The 23890-nt window shown below is 35.8% G+C and overlaps 1 protein-coding gene across 10 annotated transcripts in view; it reads right to left on the bottom strand.

Moving 5' to 3' along the window:
• ADAMTS19 (ADAM metallopeptidase with thrombospondin type 1 motif 19) overlaps positions 1-23890 on the bottom strand; it is a 140428-nt gene that overhangs the window by 17478 nt on the left and 99060 nt on the right. For all 10 annotated transcript variants that reach the window (XM_023944865.2, XM_086867040.1, XM_086867039.1 and 7 more), the window contains 9 exons: positions 23015-23184; positions 19863-19990; positions 19040-19160; positions 16951-17031; positions 9845-10002; positions 9006-9159; positions 6113-6248; positions 3618-3822; positions 1551-1703 (listed from right to left, as the gene is read on the bottom strand). In XM_023944865.2, the coding sequence (XP_023800633.2) occupies positions 1551-1703; positions 3618-3822; positions 6113-6248; positions 9006-9159; positions 9845-10002; positions 16951-17031; positions 19040-19160; positions 19863-19990; positions 23015-23184 (1306 nt within the window). The remainder of the gene's footprint in view (positions 1-1550; positions 1704-3617; positions 3823-6112; positions 6249-9005; positions 9160-9844; positions 10003-16950; positions 17032-19039; positions 19161-19862; positions 19991-23014; positions 23185-23890) is intronic.

Here is a 23890-nt window from a genome sequence, read left to right as displayed (position 1 = left end):
TCAGTGGAACAAAAGAATAACAAAGAAAAGAAATGGGCAATCAAACTGAACTCATGTCTGTAGAGAAATCACGTATCTTTTTTAGTATAAATATTGAAAAACCTTTGCTGCATAAGTCACAGTCAGACTGTATGTTAAGCGTTCAAAAGATTTTGCCAATTCCATAATTCCCCATGTCCTAATTTTGAAGTTCAAAGTACACTTTAGGTGAGAGTGTTACAGCTTTGACACTAGGAGGAGAGCGTAAAATACAAAATTGTCAGTACATTTTAAACAGGAAGATGTAAGTTTTTGCACACTCATCTGTGACATGGCTGTTTGTGAGGAGTACCAAGAGGATAAAGTTCTTCTCTCCAGAGGGCACTGGGAACACTGTATAACTGTCTCAGCATAGCCACATAGCCTCAGCAAACCCAATTTGAATGACTGCTTCAGTTAACAAAGCAGATGGTCATTTCTCCATGGCATACTTTCTACTGGTGCTAGTGCTAAATGAGGCCAGTTTTAACTGCACTGATGTAGTAGGGAAATGGAAATATTAAACGTTATTGCCAAACATATCTTCTTATAAAAGTAATACTGCTACTGAAAGTTAGTTGCTTCTGTTGTTTAAAAATAATGGTTATGCTATGTGCTTTTGAAGTAGCTAGTTACTCACAGAGTACTTGCAGCTAATTCTTGGAAGGGTGGCTAGTCATACACTGCTGGCTTTAGTCCTTGTTTCCAGCTCCTACATCACATGAAAGACAACTAAAAATACATTAAATACTTCTCCATACAAGCAAGTAAAAACACTGAAATAATGTTAGGTGCTGAAAGTAGAAGTGTTATGAGCAAAGTTATGAAGAGAAGCAAAGGAAATAAAAAAGATTAAAATCTTTCTACCGAAGTGTGGTCTGTGATACAGCAAGAGAAAACCTTGACAAGGTTCAATTTCAGCATGTTTTGGATATTCCAAAACTGTATCAGATATTCAAGGTCTTTCACAGATTTAACCAATGTTATTTGTTACTGTTTAGCCTATACTTATCCACCTCTCAAAACTCATATGCCAAGGAAATAACGTAACGCCAATTATGCTGAGTGTTCATAATAATAAAATAATAATAATAGAATAACAATAATAGATGCTTCCCAGATGCTAAATGGTTTATGTGGAAGTTAGTAGGCTAAAGGTGCTACTTTGAAAGGCTGGAGGGTGTACTTTACTGGAAGCACAAATAAAATGTGCAAACACAAATTAAAGATATATGTAAATGGTAAGGCAGGAGCTGGCTACAGTTTCTGAAGTTGCCTTCCTGCCTAACAACACAGTAAGTTTGTACAGATTTGCATTGTATTGAAGATTTAATTCATACTTCATATTCCTTGTTTTTATTTATATTGTAGGCTCACTGTGACTACCTGCTTAGGGTTGTTTTTTTCTGTTTATAGCCTTATTGCTCCCTCAGCTGGGACATCTGTACACTTTTGATTAGGGTGATTCTTATTATGAACTCAGCTTACAAAATGTATAATGCTGGGAGGCACTAGAATCAAGGATTACTCACCTTAGACCAGTCTCCCATTCTCCAGACGTAGCATTTGGAATAGTCCTCACAGTCCTCTGCCTCTTTAGGTCTTGTGGACAAAACACATTTCTTGCGTGGATTGGTGCACCTCACAGTCCGATGCCGTACTCCCTTACCACACTTTACAGAGCACTGTTGAAGAAATTGTTTTTTAGATTTCTACAAAATTCACTTACCCCATTTCATCCCCTTCTATATGACTTCTGCCAAGCCAGCATAAATATTTCACAGCTCCAGTGATCTCCTAACTTCCAACCTTCAATTGCATCAACACTAGATTTATTAAAAGCAAAACTAAACAAAAATTCCTTATGGGATAGAATGAAAATTGATTAATTTTTAGCTAAAATTAGATAAAATCTTGCTTAAGGAAAAATAGGCTTTTAAGTAAGAAAGTATCTGAAAAGTTATGATTAAATGAATGCAAAATGTTATACTAAAGATATTAGGCAGTCTTTCTTCTTTGAATGAAAGGAAATACAATGAAACAAAATCAAAATAACTTTCATAGGAATAAGATATGAATCAGCTTCAGAAAAGCTCTGTTAGTATCCAACAGCCTTTTTGGGAGAAGTAAAAAAATTTAGAATGGAAAAGTAGATATTCCAAAACCATGCAAGAATCCAGACTGAACCTGAAAATCCAAAGTCACTATATAGACAGAATGTGAAAGCTCTTTTCAAGTTGCTCAGAAGGCCCTAATCTATGGTTTTTTTCCACCATTCCCACTTACACAGCCAAAAATGATGCCATTTCCTTCTCAAAACATTATCACTGCTTTTGATCATCCCACTGCTTGTAGTTCAAAACTCTCCTCTGCCAAGCTGATTATAACCGCAGGAAGCAGTAATGGCTAGCTTCCTACATAATGGTGATAGTAGGAATGGCCACGGGAAATATCACACCCTCCAAAATATATTTATCACTTCCAACAAAAACATGCTCTCTCATTTCTCATCTCTGAAGTAAAACAAACTGACTGAACAATCTGTATATTTCTTCTTCTCACCTCTGTAAATGGATGCCTTTCTTCTCACTACCAGCCCTTGCATCATAAAACCGTATATCACATCAGAAACTGCTGGTATTTGCATCTCCTATCTCCATCTTGGCATCTGCTTTTCATCTTTGAAAACATTCCCTATTTGTTAGCTCTTTCTTGCTTGGAGATCAAGGTGTTCTGCTGAGTAGAGCAATTCAAAGAAGGGACTGCACCCACATTCTGAAACTGCTATTTGTATTTTGATCATGGAGGGATCCCTAGCACAGCTTCTAGTATGGAAGGCAATCAGAATTGCCTTTACTCTTTTACTTAAGGGAGAAGTTCCAAATAACCCTTTCATCTTGTCCAGACGGCAGTGAGAACAATGCTCTTCTTTCTCCAGTCATTTAGTTTTAGAAGAAATTAAAGATGAAGAAAGCGAAATGGACAAGCACATTTAAAGATCTTAAATCAACAAAACTTTTTGAATAAAAATTATATTTTACAGCAATCCTTCAGGATGAAACCTATGTGAAACAGTGTTACTTACAAGTCCATTTGCCTCTTGCTGCTGGCTTTTGGAAAAAGAGCAGAGAAGAAAGAGGAAGGGAAGAAAACATCTTTCTTTGCCAGAGGTTCCTCTCAAAGCCTCTCTCTCTGAAGCAGGATAACATCAGCAATCTGCTGCTCAACATCCCTTGGTACAAAAGTACATCCCAGATGTTCCCACTCTGAAACCAAGGTCTTGTAGCTGGTAATTGTTAACGGCTTAATTCTATTTGCCCCTGGTTACCCATTACTACAGACAAGACATACTTGATTATATGTGCCAGAGAACTGGCCAGAAGAGACTGTTGCACAACATTAACTAGGTAAAATGCAGTAGTTCTACACAGATGGTTTTCCTAGACCCTGAAGCCCGAACCTTTGCCAAAACATTGCATGAGGACCATGAAAATCATTACGCTGAGCTGTGCTACTTGACGCTGAAAAAAACTTAATTTCCAAAAAATACTAAGGTACAAATAACAACTATGGAGTATTTGTATAAATAAATGCAGTACCTCAGACCAGACGCCTGCCTCCCACACTGTCATGCAGTCCTGGCCTTCACAGCGCTGTGCAGAAGCAGGCTTTGGCCCCAGGCAATCCCTCTCCCTAGCTCTAATCAGGGTCCCATTTCTGAGCTGCTGTGTGCAGGCTACTTGTCTGTTCTGGGTTCCTTTTCCACATGTCCTTGAACACGGTGTCCATTCTGTCATCATCCATCTGCAAACAAACACAGGCAGTGTAGTAATATGAAATCAGGAAGGGAAAAATACCATCACAACTTATTCTCTTGCTCACCAGTGTGTACACCCAAGACACACTTGCATATTTTCAGTCTCATTTTACTGTCATTTTGCTAATGGAATATTTATTAATCTAACATATATTACATTACATTACATATGGTATTAATGTAGCTATAAATTCCTTCCCCAGTCCACTACCCCTATGTTTTCAAAGTACTTTCCTCTAATTATAATCCCAAATTTCCAAAATATATGTACATTGTTATAGAAGACAGACCCCTGATCAGCCTGCCCATTGTTCTCTGTATGTCTGTCTATGTCAAGTATATGCCAAGCATGTAAAGTCCAGCATTCCTTCAAAATACTCTGTTGCAATAAAAAATCACCGAAGTGTGAAAGAGTCATTGCCCTGGAAAAAGCATAAAAGCCTACAATTCTTCATGTTCTTCAGAGTAAGGCCTAACAGGGTGCATGGTTTAAATCACAACAGCAAGGAAGGCTGATGCAGTTTGGCAGAGCCCACATACCTGGAGAGCAATCGTTCTAGAACATTATTTTCCACAGATGTTGTGTAGATCCACATTACGGCCATGTGCCCCTAAAAATCAAACAGTTCTGCCCCTGATGCAGTACACAAGTGTTTTCAAGAAGACTTAGTTTGCTAGGAGAGTTTTTAGGAAACTGAGATTTAATGAATTTGTGTCAGCCTTCTATCATGCATTTGTAGCAAGAAAATAAAACATTCAACTATGGGGTTTTTTGTTATCTGTCCAGACACATAATTTACAAATCACGACCTGTCAAGATAATGAAATAGACTTTAAGGTATTTCTTCATATGCCAATAGCAAATAAGTACTTATGCAAGTGTATGCTTTAGTGACATTTCTGTTGAAAGCTAATAATATTTTGTAATGATCACTTACAGTTTATCAAAATTGGATCATTAAATCTTTCTATATTTCTCAGTACAGCATCTCTGAATATCAATTAGCAAAGTTTTAAAATTTTCCCTTAATAAGCTGGAAAAAATACAGAATGTTGTGGTATGTTATGGTAGATAATGCCTCAGAAAAAGATCAGATTATTCCATTTCTATCTATTAAATGAACCGTGATGTTAATAAAAAAAGGTCTACTCAAATATGCATATAATTAAGTATAAATAATCCCTCCAAAGGATAATGGCCTAGTTTGGGGAAGACCAAATGTCAGTGGTTTTGTCTTAAAACGTATCCTATTTTTCATTTTATCAATTTCAGCCTTTCCACAAAAGCTTACCCTTTCCACAAAAGCTATGTTTTCTAGATCACTTTACATACTTCTTTCAGCAGTATTTGCATTTCATTTATTTTGCTTAAAAATGCTTAAAAATTATTTTGTTTAAAAATGCCATCTACCTGTCCTCCAGATGACTGCAGCAGGCTGATCCCAGGGCTTACTCCTGGGGATTCTAGCCAGTTCTTGCTAGCAGCTTTCCCCTTCCTTGAAAGGTGTGGACTTGCTCTAACTTGCTTTAAACAAGTACAGGCAATTATTGAGGACCTCCTCAAGTCATAATTCTTAGCTGCCGAGTGGCACCACTCTGCAATGTGCCAGCCACTGGTCAGCCAGTGCAAGGAACAGGATCAGCTGCAGAGACACCAGTAGGTGGTGAGCGGGCTTTGCTTGGCACAGGCTGCTCGTGGAGCCGCCTCCTGCCTCTTGCAATGTTCAGAGTCTAGCTCAGCCTATTTACTGATAAGGACTTTCCTCTCATAGGGGAGAGGAAAGAGAGGAGCAAGGGGCAGACTCCCTATACTTCAAGTTGCATAAACATAGAAAGAGTGATTAACAGGGGTTTATTTAATTAGTTACTATTTAGGGTACCCAGAGTTTATTGAGAATTTGAGAGACGCGAAGCCTTATTTGGAAAAAAGATATTAAAACATATCATTAATTAAGACTATGAGACTAAATCCCACATATGTCTTCATATAAACAGCATTTACATTTCAGTTTTGTAGCATAGATCAGTCTGTGAAAATACCTCCTGAGGAAAGGAATTAAACGCTTTATTGAATGAGAATTGATTTAGTCCTGGTGCTTAAGGACTCTCTTCTGTTAAAATTCAAGTGAAACAATTTCCAACCTTTCTATTTTCCCTACATTTTACATTATAACATTTTGGATGAATGTATTTACTGCCCATTCATTGACAGAAGCAGTCCACTGTAGGATTTTTTACATCTAGATATTACCATTTAATTAAGCAAATCACTATTACCTTGTCTGGCATGGCTGTTCGTTGCACTTGCGGATCTGTGGTTCAGGTTTTGTTAAATATTTGCACTTCTTGTTGTCCACAAGACTGATATTCTTGTTCATAATCTTCGTGCAAGAGACCGTTGTCTTTCTTTCACCTAGTAAAAAAAGAAGCGCGCTTGTGAGGAAACCAAAATTATGCAAATTATTAAGGACACAGTTACGGCTGTCTCATATATAGTTTGGCTAAAAGAATTGAAAAACCAGTGTAAGATATTCAAAGCTAGCAGGGATCTTGAAAGAAATCCTACAGTTTGCAGGGAAGACTGTGAATTTTAACATAGCCTTTGTATACCACCTTCAAGAGTTTTTCTGCTTTACTCCTGCAACTAGTTAGAGACCAAACCCTTACTCTTACTGGAATAATTTTCTTTCCCAGCTACTAAAACCCCAGCACTGACCAAAACTTGCAGAAAATTACAAAGAAAAGTATGGTTGTTTATTACTATATAAAATGAGGAAAGAAATGACGAATTGTCGCTGGCACTCTGACAAAGGGAATCGGCACATGCATCCTTCAGCAGGGAGCCTGCAACATTTCCATGAACTAAAGAGGCCAGATGACCTGACCTGCAGGGTTAGAAAACCATTTAGGAAGCTGGGCACCGCTGCAGAGATCCAGTGCATGCTCTGTACAGAATCCTTGTCCTGATGGGTGGCCTGGAGCCTGCTGTCTCTTGAACATGGAAGCATTAGAAATTACCAACCACAAGCATTAACTTGGAATTAGAGTGGAGCCTAAATACTAGAAAACTAGCAATCCTTGAATTCAGAATTTCAGATAGAAGAAAACAGGCTCATAACCCTTTGTTCTTATAGTTACTTTTACTCTGCCTGGAATTTTACTGGCAAACAGGCTGTGTGCATAAGCAGGGCAGGCTTAAGAATGAACGTTCACCAGAGGTCAAAAACGAGCCTGTGGACGGAGCAGTTAAGTTATAAATGAACGTTATGTGCATGCCCACTGCTGACTTTTTACACAGCGCTTGTGTACATGAGAGCACATGCATAATCTATCATATCACAGTGTTTGAAATGTTTGACAATCCTCTCTGCACTTACATATACATCTATGTGGTCATATTCCCTCCCACAAAAAGAAAGCTTTTCTGCAACACAGGAGGTCGCAGACCAGTTACATATATACACATACACAAAACCACATGGCTTCATCAATAGTTTTATCCTGACACATGCTTTGAGCATTTAAGCAGAACTATTGATAATTGTTGTATTATTTTTTCAGATTAATCAAAATTTTGATGTTAAATTTTAATCACAATTAGATACGGCAAAAGCTGCAGAATTTTAGCTTCATTATTGCTTGATATTTAAGCCAGAAAGTAAAAGAAAAATGAAAATAGTTTTGTCTAAAGTAAGAAAAATATTTCAGTACTATTTCAGAATATTTACTTTCTTGGGAACTTTGTAATAACTCGTCTATTTTAGACAATAACATTAAATGAAGGCCAGTTACAACAGAAAAAAATATAAACATTAGAGTTAAACATTTAAATATTTATTTAAGCATTAATGTAGAATAAATTACTGACATACTGCATTTTAAGATTTCTATAGATAATAGAAATATTTAGAAATATCTGGGGCAATAACGACAGATTGTAGTAGCATTAAAATTATTATAAAAATACATCAGAAAACTATAAAAACTGTGAATTCACAAGTCAAGAGGGATGCATTACTAAGAATCAGAGGATGCTACTAGCACCATGAGCAAAATACCTTCTAGGGAAGACGCTTTCTTACCAAGCCACAAAAAGCATGTTTATGTAAATTACAGCAGTCTTTCATGACACCAGGATTGTTCACACAGTCAGAAGAGCTAGAACACTGTGTTCTTTATGCTGATGTTATGAGAAAGAAAAGAATTTCTTTCTCATAGCCTGGAGGCTTTTCTATTCAATCACAAGGTACATAGCAGTTTTCAGAACTGTTGATCAGAGCAACCATGACTGTCAAGGTTGTCAGCATGAAAGACAGGTATTAAAAATCAATATGGTGTTCACAGGCTGACTAACTGCACAAGGTATGAAAAGATCACCGTACACTGCAGTAATTTAAAGAAACAACCCTCTCTGAAGTGTTTTTTAAGTACAATTATAATTTTAAATAATATCTTATAGAAAACCGCTTGAAAGTTTTTGTTTTATCAATACTGCTCATATTCCAATATTTGTTTTCAGAATTGTATTTTGTTCTTCCAAAATCACATTTTTTATGGTTAATAAACATAGGAAAAATATCACATCAGCATGCTAATATCTGCTGTTGTAATATTTGTTCCATATGTTTCTGGATCATCTTCAACTCATGTTACTAACTGTACTTATTTGATCTTGAGACTGGGATTCAGCTTTTCTGTGGTTTGAAATGTCTCTTACAGATCATTTATCTTCAGTAGTTCCAAATACAGAGTGGAATGCACTTTCTATTCTTGTTCTAGTTCTTGCACTTCTATTTCTTCTTGGAAACTGTGTCCTGAATTTACTTGTTAGCCTAAATTTTGTTCCTTCATTACCATCTTTTACTACTTTTTATATTTAGTCTGAATATTTACCTAGAGCTATCACAGTATTTTTAATGCAATCAAAAAGCATGAAACTGATGTATGTCTACGTTTTATGGAAACATATAAGAAACAACGAGGATATAAGTATTAAATATACAACACCGACCATCAGAATCGTAATTACATATAAACAAAAAGTGTTAATACATGCATATAGGTGCACATTGTATACACACATTTGCACTGTGTATATGCATGCATATAGTATGCACATATTCATTTTTTATATATGTGTGTGTGTTTGTACATTTTTCTTATATTTTACCTCCTCCACATACGGCATCACAGTCTTCCCATGTGGAATGTGTCCACATGAAAAGGGGCTCTGGTACTTTAGAGCTCTGATTTTCAGGGAGAGGATCCAGTGGGATTGTGTATTCATAGTGTAAACCATAGCTCTGGTCATGGAAGAGCAGCACCTGCAAGATACAAAGGAAAACCATCCTACATACATGGGCACTACAGCAGACAAACTCCAAACAAGCGGATTGTCTTGAAAAGCACAACAGAATGACTTGATGCTCTACTGCATTTCAGCCCTCCTAATGGCTTTGCTAGAAGAGTATCCAAGTCAAGCCAATAGGAAAAGTATTTTGCTTAATTAAGAAAATTCCTTTAATTTAAAGGGTTTGAATTGTGAAGTACTTCCCCATCATCACTCCCTCTTTCTTTACGGTGGCTATTAACTCTTCCTCTCCTACACTGAAATGCATCAAAACTCAACTTCTTCATGGAGAATTTGGTGATTCCAATTCTGAAATGGTGATGCTGTCCTATAGTCAGCCAGGATTAAAAACACCTGAAATTAATTTGAATCTCTCTCCTTACTTGGCACATCAGCTTTTTGTGACATTGGCAGGAATGCTGAGACCTTCAATCCTGCCCCAACAACATAAAGATTGATTTTGGATTTAAATGCATTTTTTCACAAGCAGGCTGACAGACCCCTCTGTCCTCACCCCCTCCTTCCTACTTTTGTAGATATATACGTAAACATAAAAGTAGGTATATCGTACATCAATCTCATTGTCTTGAGGAGTCTGGAAAAAATATTTTTTACTATGCTATATCATAGGAATCAAGTAAAAAAACAAATTGTCATACCAGTAAATGTAAAGGTGATGTTGTGGGACCTTTGGCTGATATCTTCTCCCAGAGACCTCTCCGAACATAATGGACTGTGGTCCCAGCAATGTTGAATGTTCCAGAATGCTCTATCTTCCAATCACTATTGATTGACTGTTTTCCAGCATCCCTAAGAGCTGCAAAATACATGAAAAAAGCCCAATATAAAAGATGCCTGTGCCAGTAGTGATTTTTTTCCCCTCTCACTTCCTGTTTAGATAATTAAAAAAATAGTTGAAATTCACCTAACTCTGATTGCAAACATATTTATGGATCCTACTGTACATGAACTTCAGTTGGTATGTACTTCAGAAACAACTTCCAGAGGGAATGCCTGGCAAAATCATGTGCATTCAACATTACTTGAAGTTAATAGCAGTGTTTTAATGCCCGAGAAGATTGTCAAGTTCTAGCATAATTCATAATTTGAACACTGAATTACTTTAAGGCAAAGGGAACTATTTTCTGTTTCCAGGTTGGCCATTTCTATAATCCATAAAAGCAAGGGAAACACAATTTTCACAAGACTCTTCAAGATTTGTGGAACTAGGCTAAAACTTTAAAAAAAAAAATATCTAAATAAATTTATAAATAAATAATAAAATAATAAATAAATAAATAATAAATAAATAAATAAATAAAATAATAAAAATTAATTCAGAATTCTTTCCTCTCTAATAACTACACTTGCCTTTTCTGCACCTTAGAATGTGATAAGATTTTATACACTTTCACCATGTGATTGCAGTCTTCTAACAAATAGGAAAAGCTTGTTCTTTTTGGCTGAATCATTTCTCATGCTGACTTAATTTATATCTAAAAATACGATCAAGCCAGGTAAGATACATTCCATACACTGAGAACAAAGGATTTGTATCTATAGTAAATGGAACAGATTCTTCTGTGAATGATCTGTAATTTAACTTTGTCTTAATTTATTTTATTCCAATCAGTTTTGAATAATCATGTGAAGTAGATTTGAAGACACCTTCTGTACAAGAAGTTTTACACATTTGACTTCATTGAAATTGCATGTTTGGCATCAGATTGTTGTAAGAGAACCTCTACATGTTCCAAAATTTCCCTTTTTAAAGTTGTAAGTTAATGTGAGTCACTCCTGTAATCATGTCCTCTCCTATTCATATTTATACTGTTATGTTTTGTTTCTATGGGAAACAATGGCAACAGGCCTATGGACTGGCAGGAATCCAATTGAATAAGACACCACTGATGTGTACCACTGCAGCACTGTGTAATAGATGTTAAGACCATAAAATCCATTAACACTGTATAACAGTCTTGTACTAAAAAGAACCAGTGATTCTACAAGATTTAAAAACGTGTATTTTAAGTTTAAGCATTCAAGTGTTAATGGTAATTAATTTCTATTTAGTGTTCAAACTGTTGGGGCTAATCCTCTTCTTGGTGGAAAAATTAAAAAAATACACTCGAACTTGCCAAGGTCCAGCCGGGTCATGCTGCTCAGATGGAGCAGCATCCTCTCCCCAGAGAGCAGCAGAAATCATTCTGTCTGGTCTTTAAAATGAACGTGTGTGCCACAGCATGCAGACATGTGCAGGAAACTGGAATCCCAGCTCAGAATACAGAAATATGCCAGATCCTGCATTTTCTGCTTTCAGATTCCTCATATGAGTCACTGGTCTTAGACAAAGTCAGAAAGTGTGTCCTCAAGCCTTAAATTTGGACTTGGACTGAGGCAGTGCAGCTTCTGTTCTTGACTCTGTCACACCCCATTTTGTAAGCCAGTCCACTGAGTTTTATTCTATACTGCACACATATTCCTATTCTTCTTAACTTTGGACAGAGGAGGTTGCTCTGTACAAAGTAACCCAAAATAGGAGGAACTTTGAGAATACAAGATATCCGCTATCAGGTAGTTCAAGCAATACACCTACAACTGAAAAGACAACCAAAGAAAACTTGAACTGGGAAAGCCTACCAAAACTGTAACCACAACCACAATTTCAGTACAAAACCAAGGAAACTAATTAAAACTATCTCTGTAGAGCATAAAACAGCCATCATAACAATGGCATTTAAGTGATGGTGATGAGTGCAATGAATTTTTTAATTACTGTGTCAGGACTATACACCCTTCTAATTTTAATGAGGTGTGAGAGGCTACACAGCCAGAAAGATAAAACAAATCACAATTCAGCTATTGTATTGCTTATTTCTCAGTGGGGAATAACAGTGTTGTGGTTCTAGTCCTCCGCTTGGTAAATCAGTACCTACTAATAATTTTTTTCATATGGAAATATCACTCTACTGTATTAACTCAGTGATTTTTTTTTCTGCATTGTCCAAAACACAGTTATATTTCCAGAAAAGTATCAAAGTAATGCCATTTTGACTGATCCTTCCTTTTCTATAGAAAATGTAAGATATCTGAAATTCAATTCTAAATGAAAGTACATTCACTGATATTTTTTGTCACGGAAATAATTGCTTCACTTTCATTCAGGTTATCAGGTGTCCCTTCAATCCATCTTAAGAACATTAAGACTTAATATTCAAATAATTTTTAAAAACAGCAGTGCTAAGGCTGACTGATTGCTAGTTCCCAGTGTCCTTTTATTATCCTAGCCTCTTCAAAAATCGTGCAACCATCCCTTTTCTTTGACCACCAGGGACTTCACTGGGCTGCCATGATTTTTCAAATATACTTGAGAGTATGTATCTATATTTCATATAGATATAGGTATATAGATATGTAGATATATAGATATATATCTTGAGAGTATATATATATATAAAACACTACATTAGCATGTTCCCTCAGGACATCTCATTAAGTCCCATATATTTTTGTACGTTCACGCTGCTTGTGTTGTCTTAAACCTGATCTATGATGGGAGGAACTTATTCCACTGTTCCCTGCCCTGACGTTGAGGGACTTGAAAGATGTGGAAGAACTGTTCACCACTTAAGTTGAGGCAAAACCTGCAAAGCATTGCAGCCTTCTGCAGGATCATCATAACTTTTCCTGTCTTATTTTTCACTATGTATTGTGGGTGTGTATATATCCTTTACTATTCCCTTTCTGACTAAAAACCTGTAGAAACCCTTATTAACCTCCCCATTCTTTGCCAAAAAACAGCACTACTTGTGCCCCAGTTTTCCTGAACATATCCCCACATATATGAGCAGCATCCCTATAATAATTCCCAGGACATATGTCCCTGGTTCCACTGCCTGTGCATACCTTACAATCAAGGATTTAGTGCAATTTCTTACATTTTAGTTTGACCAGGAGGTCCTTACTCACCCATGCTATTCTCCTGCCTTCTTTGCCTGATTTCTTATATGTTGGAATGATCAAAAGCTTTTGCAATCAAGGAAAAATTATTATCCTTAAGTGTTATTAAAAAACTATTATCCTAAATCTTTAAAGAACTGTCAGCCCTTTTGCTCCTGTATACGCAAGGGCAGTGTCCCATTTATCAGTTCCTTTGACAACTGCAAGTTTGCTCTCATAAAGTCCTGGCTTTAGTCTTCACCTGGCCCATATTCCTAAAAATCCTGAATTCCAGCAGGGCATGATCATTGCAGTCTAGGCGGCCACGAACTTCTCTAAATATTTCATCTGTTTTGGGAGGCAACCAACAAAGTCCAGGAGCACTATTACTCTGGTCTATAATTTCAATTAAGAAATTATTCTCAACACACTCCAAGAGTCTTCTGGATTGTTTACAGCTTGGTGTGCTGTTTTTCCAGTAGGTATCAGGTTACTCAAATTCCCAAGCCAGATCAGAGACTTTAAGCATGATGATTCCTGTAGCTGAAGTAAGAGAACTTACTCCACTTGGTTAGGCAGCCTCTTGTAACACCCAACAAAGAAGTTTCGTTTGTTAGCCTGTCCCTTAATTTTTACCTATAGGCTCTCAACCATTTCCTATGGTCCTTTATACATGAAAGGAAAACATGTTATGTTTCAGTGGACTCCGGTTTCTGCTTTGCTCTGGCGGGTGAGGGGGGAGATGGGACCAGGTTCTCAACTGGCTTCCCTTGAGATCTGAAATTACACTCTGCAAAGATTGCACAGATTTGGTTTTAGGTATTTTTAAACTATTAACATTGTCAGAAATGAGGGATTCAAAACTTCTCAGACACCATCTGCTTTCCAACACACTCCTGTCCCAAAATGTGGCCCAACATGCTTTTTTTTTAACTGGGAAGCATTTAATGAAAGAGATCACATGGAACACAACACACCTATAGGCTGGATGCCAATAAGACTGTTGGCAATTGCAATGTCATGCTGTGCTACACTGCAGATCTGAATGGTCTATAGCCCTGAAGTAGCCTGATCACATATCTGAGAATAGTGACACAGCTAATCCACTTTAGTTCAGCTGAAAATGAACAGTTTCTCTCATTTCTGATCAGCACAAAAGAATTTCAGGTTTAGGACGGTAAGTAATTTCCATAGTTATATTCCACTAACCCATCATGTTAATTAATTATAAAGCCTGGACCTGTCAAGGCCGTTTATTCAAGTATTTCATGAATAAGATCTCTAATTTTAATGCCAAGGTCTTCTAAGAAAGATATTTTAATTTTCCTTTTTGTATTCTGTATTAAAAATGTTTTTTGAAAACTTGCAACACTTGCCAAATATGAATGAAAATTTAGTAACAGAGATGGTATTATCTCATACCATAGGAATCTAGATAATGCTTGAAACAACTTTTAATAGCTGTTCTTACAATATTTTTTTAAGTAACTGATAGTGAACCAAGTATCAAAAATTGTTATCAACAGTGTTACCACTGCTAGTTCAGTCTTTAAAAATACATTAAAAAGTTCTATCTAAAAATAATAATTTTCAGTTCCAAAATTAGTAAGTGCATGCTTTAGGAAATATTCTTTACTTGAATAAATACTCCCCAACCACTATACTGCTACATGTAATTCCCACTCCTGAATACTGTACTGATAATAGAAGGATCACAAACTCTTGTGCTATTTCCAATGTAATTTCAGCAGGGAAGCATACCTAGTTTGGCTGTATCAGTCCTCCTGCTTCTCTACAGGTGAGGAGAGACAGACAGTTATCAATGGGTCAATTGGTTCAGTAAACACAGTTTCAAGTTTTACCTTGTCTTTTGTTCTGCGATGCCAGAGCTCCAGTTTCTATGGTGTATGTACTTCACACGAAGAAGACAACTGTTCTGAATACTTGCTTCAACACCACAATTATCCAATGATGCTGCGAGTGGGCTGTAGTTCTACTAATCAATTTAGCAAAATCACTGCCATTTCCAGATAGTAATGACTCTCTTTCCTGACTATCAAGTAAATCCAAAGAAAGGCACTATGTTTTGACTCCTTTTGTATTTGACCTCTCCAATGACTAGTTCCTTCAGTTAAAATTGCTTTCTGAGCAACAGCTACTAGTGTGTGCTGGAACACGCTGTGTTTACACTTTATTTCCATTTACACAATTATTAGCAGTACAATGAGCTATATTATCTCCAAATTACTTTTCAGATTTTTAATGACAGTGTAGTGAAGAATCTTATTCCTAAAATTAAAGACTTAAGCTCTCACCCCAAAACTTTCATTATGCTACGCCTATTCAAAAACTATTCCTTTGCAATTCAGATTCTGATGCTTTCAAAATAACCTATAAATGAAGAAAGTTTAAATACCCTGTGCTATTAAAAAAAAGGGTGCAACAACACAGTTTTAATTCAAGATACGGCAATGGGCCTATTACTGGGTCCCCAAAAAGGATTTAAAAAAAAAAAGGAAAAAGAAAAGGTGTAGGGCTCAATGAAATATATTGAACAGAAATAGTGGCTGATCCTCCTTCAAACATAAATCAGTAAAATTAATTAAAATAAAATTAAGATATTAAGGTAACAAGCAACCAGGAGCTAATCGGCAGCTTTCCCAAATGAGCATCATGACTGACATTATTTCATGGGCATAAAAACCATTTCATTCTTTTAGCCTTTTGTGGAGTAAAGGTTAAATCAGTTTGCTACTCATGAAGAAGGAATAAATTTCCCTAAACACAATGCCAGCATTTATTTATTTATTTTTGCCTTAGTCAAAAAATAGAAAATAGTAATGTCAATAGAAAAACAAACTTCAGTTATTGTTTTAACACTCTTGTATTTCCATGACTGTGGTTCATTGGGGAACAATTAAATATTCCAGAACTCTAAACCTCCTGGAAAGGTGCAGGCCTCAAGGCAAACCAGCAGTCAGCCACTGACAACCTAAACTCTCATAAATAAAATTCACCATCTTCACCATTCTCTCAACTGAAGTACTGAGAATACTCAAACACTTTTTAAAATGTAAATATTACTTATGAACATAACTAAGAAACAGGGCATTTTTCACATCATTGTCCTATTTCTCATACTATATCTCTCTCAATTTAAATTTAAGCACTGCACAAAACAATAGCAATTATGATATTTCATATATTTGCTTAAACCCTGTAACAATAATGGTAATAAAGTTTACTCTCCCACATAACTTCTTTAGACCTCATTAAAAGATAAACACTTTTTTTTAATCAATGAAAGACAATTTCACTCACATGGAAAAGAAAATAATTGCAGAAAAAAAATGTGATCATGTTTATCTATTGGAAGATTCAGACAATTCAAAATAACGCAAAGAAATACTTTTCTGCTTTTTCAGTCTATTTTTACCACTTCTGTTTGACTTTGTTAGTGAACAGTGTGTCTTCTTGTTGTCTGAGCACAAATGATTTTATGTTTGAACATAAAATTCTTTTCAGTAGTTTCAATGTGCTTTCCATATAAAAAATTGAAAATGTGCAAGTATGCATAGACATTTTTTTACATAATTTAAATACAGTGTTTGAAATATTCTCTAAAAAAGATGAGACAAAAGTCCAAAGGAAGAGCAATATTAAAAATTATTCTGTAATAATTTTTTCTGTTCCTTAGACAAGTTTTTCACAAATCTTTTGTTCTACTCAGAGCTTCAATGTCAAATGTTCAATGCCAAAATTTAGCTGTCACTCTTCAGTGCTGAGCAAAACAGGACATTAACACTAAAACATGTATAGTATTTACCTAAGTAACTGTGAGCTGGTTTTTCTTCCACAACTTTGATTCTCCTTGCTCCTGCAGGTATCACCAAAGCTTCCACATAACCTAAACATGAGACCAGATGTCCCAAGTTAAACATAAAAACAGAAAAGCATAGAAAAGTACATCTTGTATGTTTTCTCATTTCTTCTCCCTATTTTGCTTTATAAATGTAGCAAGTTATAACTTATTTAGCAATATTTTGAAGATTCTTGCAAAACTGAAGAAAAGCTATGGAACTGTGCATTATATGTAATATATATACAATGCTACATAATTAAAAAAGTACACAGTAAAACACAGCAAGAACTAATGAGGCTTGAAGATTGGAGCTGGAGCAGGTAATGTTATTTCTGGCTAGGTAATTTAGTGTCATCATGACCACCAGATGACTAGAAAAGAATTCCAGCTTCACTCAGCATGAAAAGATAAATGGTATGGCACTAAAATCTAAGCCTCTTCCCACTGCTTGGTTTTTAGGATTTTTTAATGTATTTTTTGCTCCAGCTCCTTCTTAGTTTAATATATTCTAACCCTGCCATGACAGGCTTTGGTTTTGCAATTTACTTATTCATTACTTGCTTCAAATTGAGATTGTCTCTTGATAGTGTGGGATTAAGAGAGGATGCTGAACAATTTGCTGTAAGTAAAACACGGTGAAAAGGCAATGCAGTGGAAATCCCTGTGCAGGCAGGAATGTCATTAATTCATAAACACATATTTTTGTTTATCCAGGTAAACTTCAAAAAGGGAAAAAAACCACACATCTTTTATTATGTGTAGCTATGTGATATTCTACAACAAAATACTTAGTATTTACAACACTTTTTCAATAATCCTCAAACATGAAAATTAAAGAAGCATTTTTCATTTCTGTAAGAGTTAATTACACTTTCTAAATATTGCTTACAGCTTCCTGAGAAGGAAAATAACTTACACAGGTGTTTAGATGGCAATATCACAATATTGAGGATTGACACAGTACCCTGAAAAAACTTGAAAGTGTGTGAATATTCACATTAGCAACAGAAGAGGGCTGACATAATGTGATTTTATAATCAAGAACCTTCTTTGCTGGTTTTTATATCTTATGGTTCTCCAGAATCATCTGGGGTTTGGGATCTTTGCTTTGCCTTACATTCCACTCAAGAGGGCCAGACATAAACATTCCTAGACCATGCCTAACTTTCCCCTCTTGCCTTAAGTACTATACTTCAGTCTAAAATCCACTGAAGTCCTTTATTTTTCAAAGATTTGCTGTCTGCTTCTCATTACATTATTTTTGATGTGATTTACTTACCACCTCTAAATTCTGCATATTTTCTACTCAAGAAACTGAAAGTATAATGGCCAACAAATGCAGACAGCTGGTCAAATGCTGCTTCAAGGGGAAGACTTGTATACATGGTGGAAGATGTAATTATTAGGATTTCAATTCTCTACTCTGTCAACATTATTGTGCTGGAAGCAGTAAGTTATTCCCATTCACATGACAGATCACAGCAGCATTTGTATATTTCATGTTCATTTTGCATTAGAAAATCTATTGGCTTGTTATGGTATGCTTTAATTAGTATAAAATAATGAGCAATGAAGAGGTATTATACTTCTTCATGCATTTGGCTTTATGATTTTTCACTACCTGTCTTAGTTTAGTAGACAAAAAAAATCATAATTTGGATATTTATTTTGAAGAACACTACATTAATCTAGACACTAAAAGAATTTACAACACTATATTCTAAAAATATAAGAAATCTAATTTCTCATATTCCTTAAAAATCAGTCTCTTCTATGAAACAGAGCATATCTTAATGAAAAAGATATTGATGATAAAGATATTTCCTTCACTTTGCAATTGAAATAATGTGCAATAATTTTTCAACAAGTTTTAAAATATTTATGCATTCTTATCCTCAATGTCTTAACATCTTTAAAAAGCTAGATCTGAAGTTCTTTTGAGGATCTGCATAATTTCAAGAAATATAACTTTTTTAATTTCCCACTGCGCCAAGTAATCAGAAAGCCACTGGTTTCCTTAGTGTTTGAAATAAACAAAATAAACAGACATTACCTGCTCCTCTGGTATGGTTAAAATCACCTTTAATAACTTTGCATGACTTTCCATTACCATTGCATATACCACAATGATCTTCACGAGCTAGAGATCCTAATATACCATCACAGCCAAATTTCTGTGGGAGAAGAAAATAAAGGCTATTGAGACACAGGCCACATTTTTCATAAAGTTGCTGTTAGTATCAGGTACCTCACCCTTCTGCAAGATGCCTAGCCAGCATGACCCAGCCCTGCTGAGAATGAGGATTGCACTAGCTCATGGCAAAGATCTATCCCATAGAGAAGTCCCCTGTGACTTTACATAGTTTGCTGCATTCACTCTTCCTATGTAGCTGGCTAACTCTACCAGCTGCTCTCCAAGAGAAACACAACATTCCCATCTCCTGGTGGGACCTGTGGCACATCAGGTCCACTGTGCAACACACACCCCACAGGATTTCCCACTAAGAGAATGCAATGTGCCTCTCCTGCTTTCTACTCTAAGTATGGATGGTCCTTTACTATGCCCACAATGGTAATATGTTAATGTCAGCCCAAGGACTCATTCTCAATAGGGCATAAACAGGTCTAAAATATGTAAATATAAATTATATCTGTGTTTTGCTAAGAAGCATTCAGTTTAAAACAAATGAAGTTTACTCAAGCATCTCCACATTGTTGTTAGACACATTTCTATGAATTAATATCAGGGGTAGCTTGACAACAGCAATAAGGTTACTATATGCTGACCTGATATGAAATAAAATCTTTTAAAGACTTAACATATATGTGTGCTTGGCATGTCCTGTATATCCAGGTTCAAAACAAGTAATTCATACCTGGCATCTACCATCAGCACAGACATCTAGCCCATGCTGGCCACAGGAAGTCCCATCCATCACCTTTTCTGTCAGAAGAACAGGTTGATCCTTTCCAGACGGCGAACAGAATAAAGCACACGGCTTTTCTGTAGCAGCAATGGATGGAAAAACACACATTATTGGAAAAAGAGAACTTTCAAAACATGGAATTATCATCAACACTATTGCTAAAACTGATACTTGTGTATGTGTGGTATGTATCTACACTAGCATAAGAAGTTATCACACAGGGAAAACAAAAAATATTTTGATCAATTTCTTAGCTGTTTATTAAGTTTCAGGTTTTTTCTTCCTACAGCATGCTGTTGCTATAAACTTGGCCTACACAGTACTCATGTCATGCTCATTGTTGCAATTAAGTGTATACACATTACAGCTGTTGGAATATTTTGGTAGTAATCTATACTTTCATTCTCCTGTATTTTTGGCAGATCATAAATATTGGTTAAAAAAGAAACTTAACACTTTCCATACTTCCTAACTGTTCAGGTCAAGGAGAAAAAAATGAAGTAATTGGCACACCCTGGGAAGAAAAAATATATGAATTTATAATGTTCACATTAAAAAAAAAAACAAAACCATGGAACACTTTTCCACAAAAAGTGGAAACAGTGTTCCTAACATTTTTACAAAGTTTAAACAATTTTCTACTAATTTGTAAAACATTCTGTAAATCATTTCTAATCATGAAAGAGCATAAAAATGTAGTAATATCCTATGTATCCACGTATTCCTAATGGCCACATTTATAAAAAAAGAAGTCTATTTCACCAGTGTGAAAGTAACAGGGAATAAAAGAAACAAAGTCTCTTCTCAGTGGTCAACTAAATACAAAATGACAGGACTTTTTCATACCTCTGTTCGCAAATGTACTGACTCAGAACTTCTTCCTAAATCTGTTGCAGATTTTTAAAAGGATAGAAGTCAATCCTGAACCTGAAACTGATTTCACTTGGACACAATCTATGCCACTCTGACTTCATACTGACTTCTAGATTCCTGGAGTGCATTTTTATTAGTAAATTAAACAGTTCCAGGAAACATTCAGGGGCACTGGAATTCTACTGTCTATACAGCTGAACTGTAAAGCAGTCTATGCCACATTTTTTTGCATGTGCTAACTAGCACCAGCTCAGTCTAGACTGGAAATTGCCATCTGTAAAGGACTGTTTTCAAAAAAGTAGTTTTAGCATGCAAAGGAGTAGAAAAGTACAGACAGAGGAGTTTTGTGCCAGCTGACTTACACAACAGAGGTCTAGGCACATTTATATTACTGAAATTGACAGAGCCTCAGGGTATCACTAGAGGACCGGTAGAAACAGATGTGATGTCTACTGCCAACATGTGAAGCTAGTCAGACACAAGCCATCTCCAGCTAAAAAGCTGCCTGAGTTTGTGCCCTCTGCATTCCAGTTATACTCTTTAAATAGTAACCTCAAAGCTCCCTGGGGGCTTTAAGCATGTATCAGCATTTTTTAAAGGAATACACAATTGATGACCTAAACATCATTTTAAAGACACTCAACTCAAAGAGGCAGCAACTAAACAACACCAGACAGCTTCAGTAGAGAGCAGGAGATCTCATACAGCAACTATTTTGGACATGGTGCAGAGTTAGTGTTCACTAAGAGAGCAAACAATTCAGGATTTGAGAATAATGTATACTGGGATAGTGGCATTCTCTGGCTGGTCCACTTTTGTTTCTCCTGGGGGACACCTCAAGACAACAGGATCACTCAGAACAAAGTCAGATGAAAGCAACCATCTGTACTCATTAACGTGGCACAGGAGAGCATCAAGTTTTTTTCATCTGAATGAAATAACATTATTCAAAGCCAGACTAAAACATTTAGATCCTTTAAGATATAAATCACGTCTTCCTGTGCTAAAATGAAATTTAGTAAAACAAAACAAAACTAATTGACTTGATAAGAACCTATGTAATAGTTGGAGAGAGTTATCTTTACAATGAAATGAGCTAACATACAAGCCTAATGAAAATAGTTTTCCATGAAACAAGTTTTCCCTTTAGCACCTTGAGAAAAGGCTTAGAAGAAAAGAAATCCACCTTCTTGACTTAGGCATATATTAGGCATAATATGTGGATAGAAAAACAGTCTTCTATGCTTTCTAACGTTTTCTGATAAATTGATCCAGGGGTAAAACTAATTCACATAAGGAGCATCTTAAAATTTGGTAACATGCACTTACAGTATTCCTGTGTCATTCTAGGGTTTTCTTTATTATGGCTTGCTAGGATTTTGTGAAATTCTCAAGTTAATAGTTTTCATTACTGATGTGTTTTTGTTGTGCTTTTCCTTTGTTTGTTTTTAATTTAAGTAAATTAAAAGACAAAAATTTACAGAAAATTGAGTGGGGTGGAAATTACTGTTCACTTTTCTAGCACGAAGGAATTTATTTTCTAGTCACTGATGTTTCACACCAACATTACTGTTGCAGATAATATAAGTCTGATCTTACTGTACTCTCACTTGAGCGTTTTCCTAATGATATGGTATGTAAGCAAGTTTGTTGCATGGAAGCATGCATACAGTATGCCAGGACTTTGCATGGAAGTTATTAGGATTTATAGAAATTTTACTGAAGTTTACAGCATACATTATCTACACATTGTTGCCAAATCTGTGATATGTGAAATACTCACAATGTTAAGCTATAAGTTATCTCCTTCCTCAAAAACAAAGGCTCATAACATCTGCATTGTCTTTTTGGCTTTGTAGGTAAAAAATATAACAGATACATGTTTAATGATGGAGCATTACACTAGAAAGCTGTATTTCTGAGTCGCTTCATACTACAATTCTGATTATAAAAGTAAAAGCTGACTGGATTTTTATTCAAATGTAGCTATTACCTATTAAGAAGGACAAATAGGACAAACTCATTAGGAATAAAGGAAAAAATATTCTAGAGCATACAAAAGTACCACTAGCTCTTATCTATGAAATTCAAATAACTTACCAAAAATACTGGGCTTGAGGTTTGTTTGTTTGCTTTAATTTTAACTATATCTTTCTTGATTAACAACGTCAACAAGCTATAAGCCATATAAGCAGATTATAAGAACAAGAGAAATAGTTTATACTTACCATCATCAATGACAGCTTGCCATTGGTGCACATGCTTCTGATATGAAGATCTGACACTGAAAGCTTGGCACTGCCAGTCCCTAAAGGCAGGCACACCAGCAGGACAAGAAGGATTTTCACATACCCTATACTGCATTGTGGGCCCATGACACTCTCCTTCAAGGCCTGAACTAGAAAAGATGTCATAAATACAACCCTTTACTGTTGGCAACATTTTGTCAAACTTATAGTTTACTTTTGCTAGACACAAATTAACAATTGCAGTTGATACTTAGCATTCAGCCCATTAAAAATTGAAGTCACAGAATGAAACATTCTTGCCTTCTCTTTGTACTGGTTACATTACATATAAGGAATGAGAATTTACGCTTAGCCCCAAGAAAGCACTTGTACTAGTAGGAGTTCAGTCAGGAAAACCTCAGGTACAGTTTTGATATGATAAGATTATTTTTCTCTATCTGGGCTGAACCAAAGGGGCTATTGAAAGGAAGCAACACCTGCAGATTTTCTACCTCTCCTTTTTCTATACGTGTGGTATTACAAGATTCATAAAAATGCTTTGTTCCTTTTCAGTCACACCAGCTCTGCTTGCAGGTTCTCATGAACAAATGCAAAAGAAGAGAGAACTGCAGAAACTGTAGCCAGTTTGGAACCTTGCCTGGAAAGACGAATTAATGAGCGTGAAATTAAGACACCCATAAATTCTATCTAGAAATAAATAATTTCACCCACAGCTGAAAGTGGTGTTTAGATGGCATGAACTATGAAAGAATTCTGCATATCAAAATTCATGTTAAACCCCCATGCTTTTGTATAGCCATATCCAACTTTTCCTCAAAATACCTTATACAAATTTAGATAGAGAAATAGAGAAAT

The sequence above is a fragment of the Cyanistes caeruleus genome, chromosome Z (assembly GCF_971803275.1).
Source record: "Cyanistes caeruleus chromosome Z, bCyaCae1.hap1.1, whole genome shotgun sequence".
In the NCBI taxonomy this organism is placed as follows: Eukaryota; Metazoa; Chordata; class Aves; order Passeriformes; family Paridae; genus Cyanistes; species Cyanistes caeruleus.
Note: the sequence above shows the minus strand (reverse complement) of the source record. Positions and strands in the feature narration are given on the sequence as shown.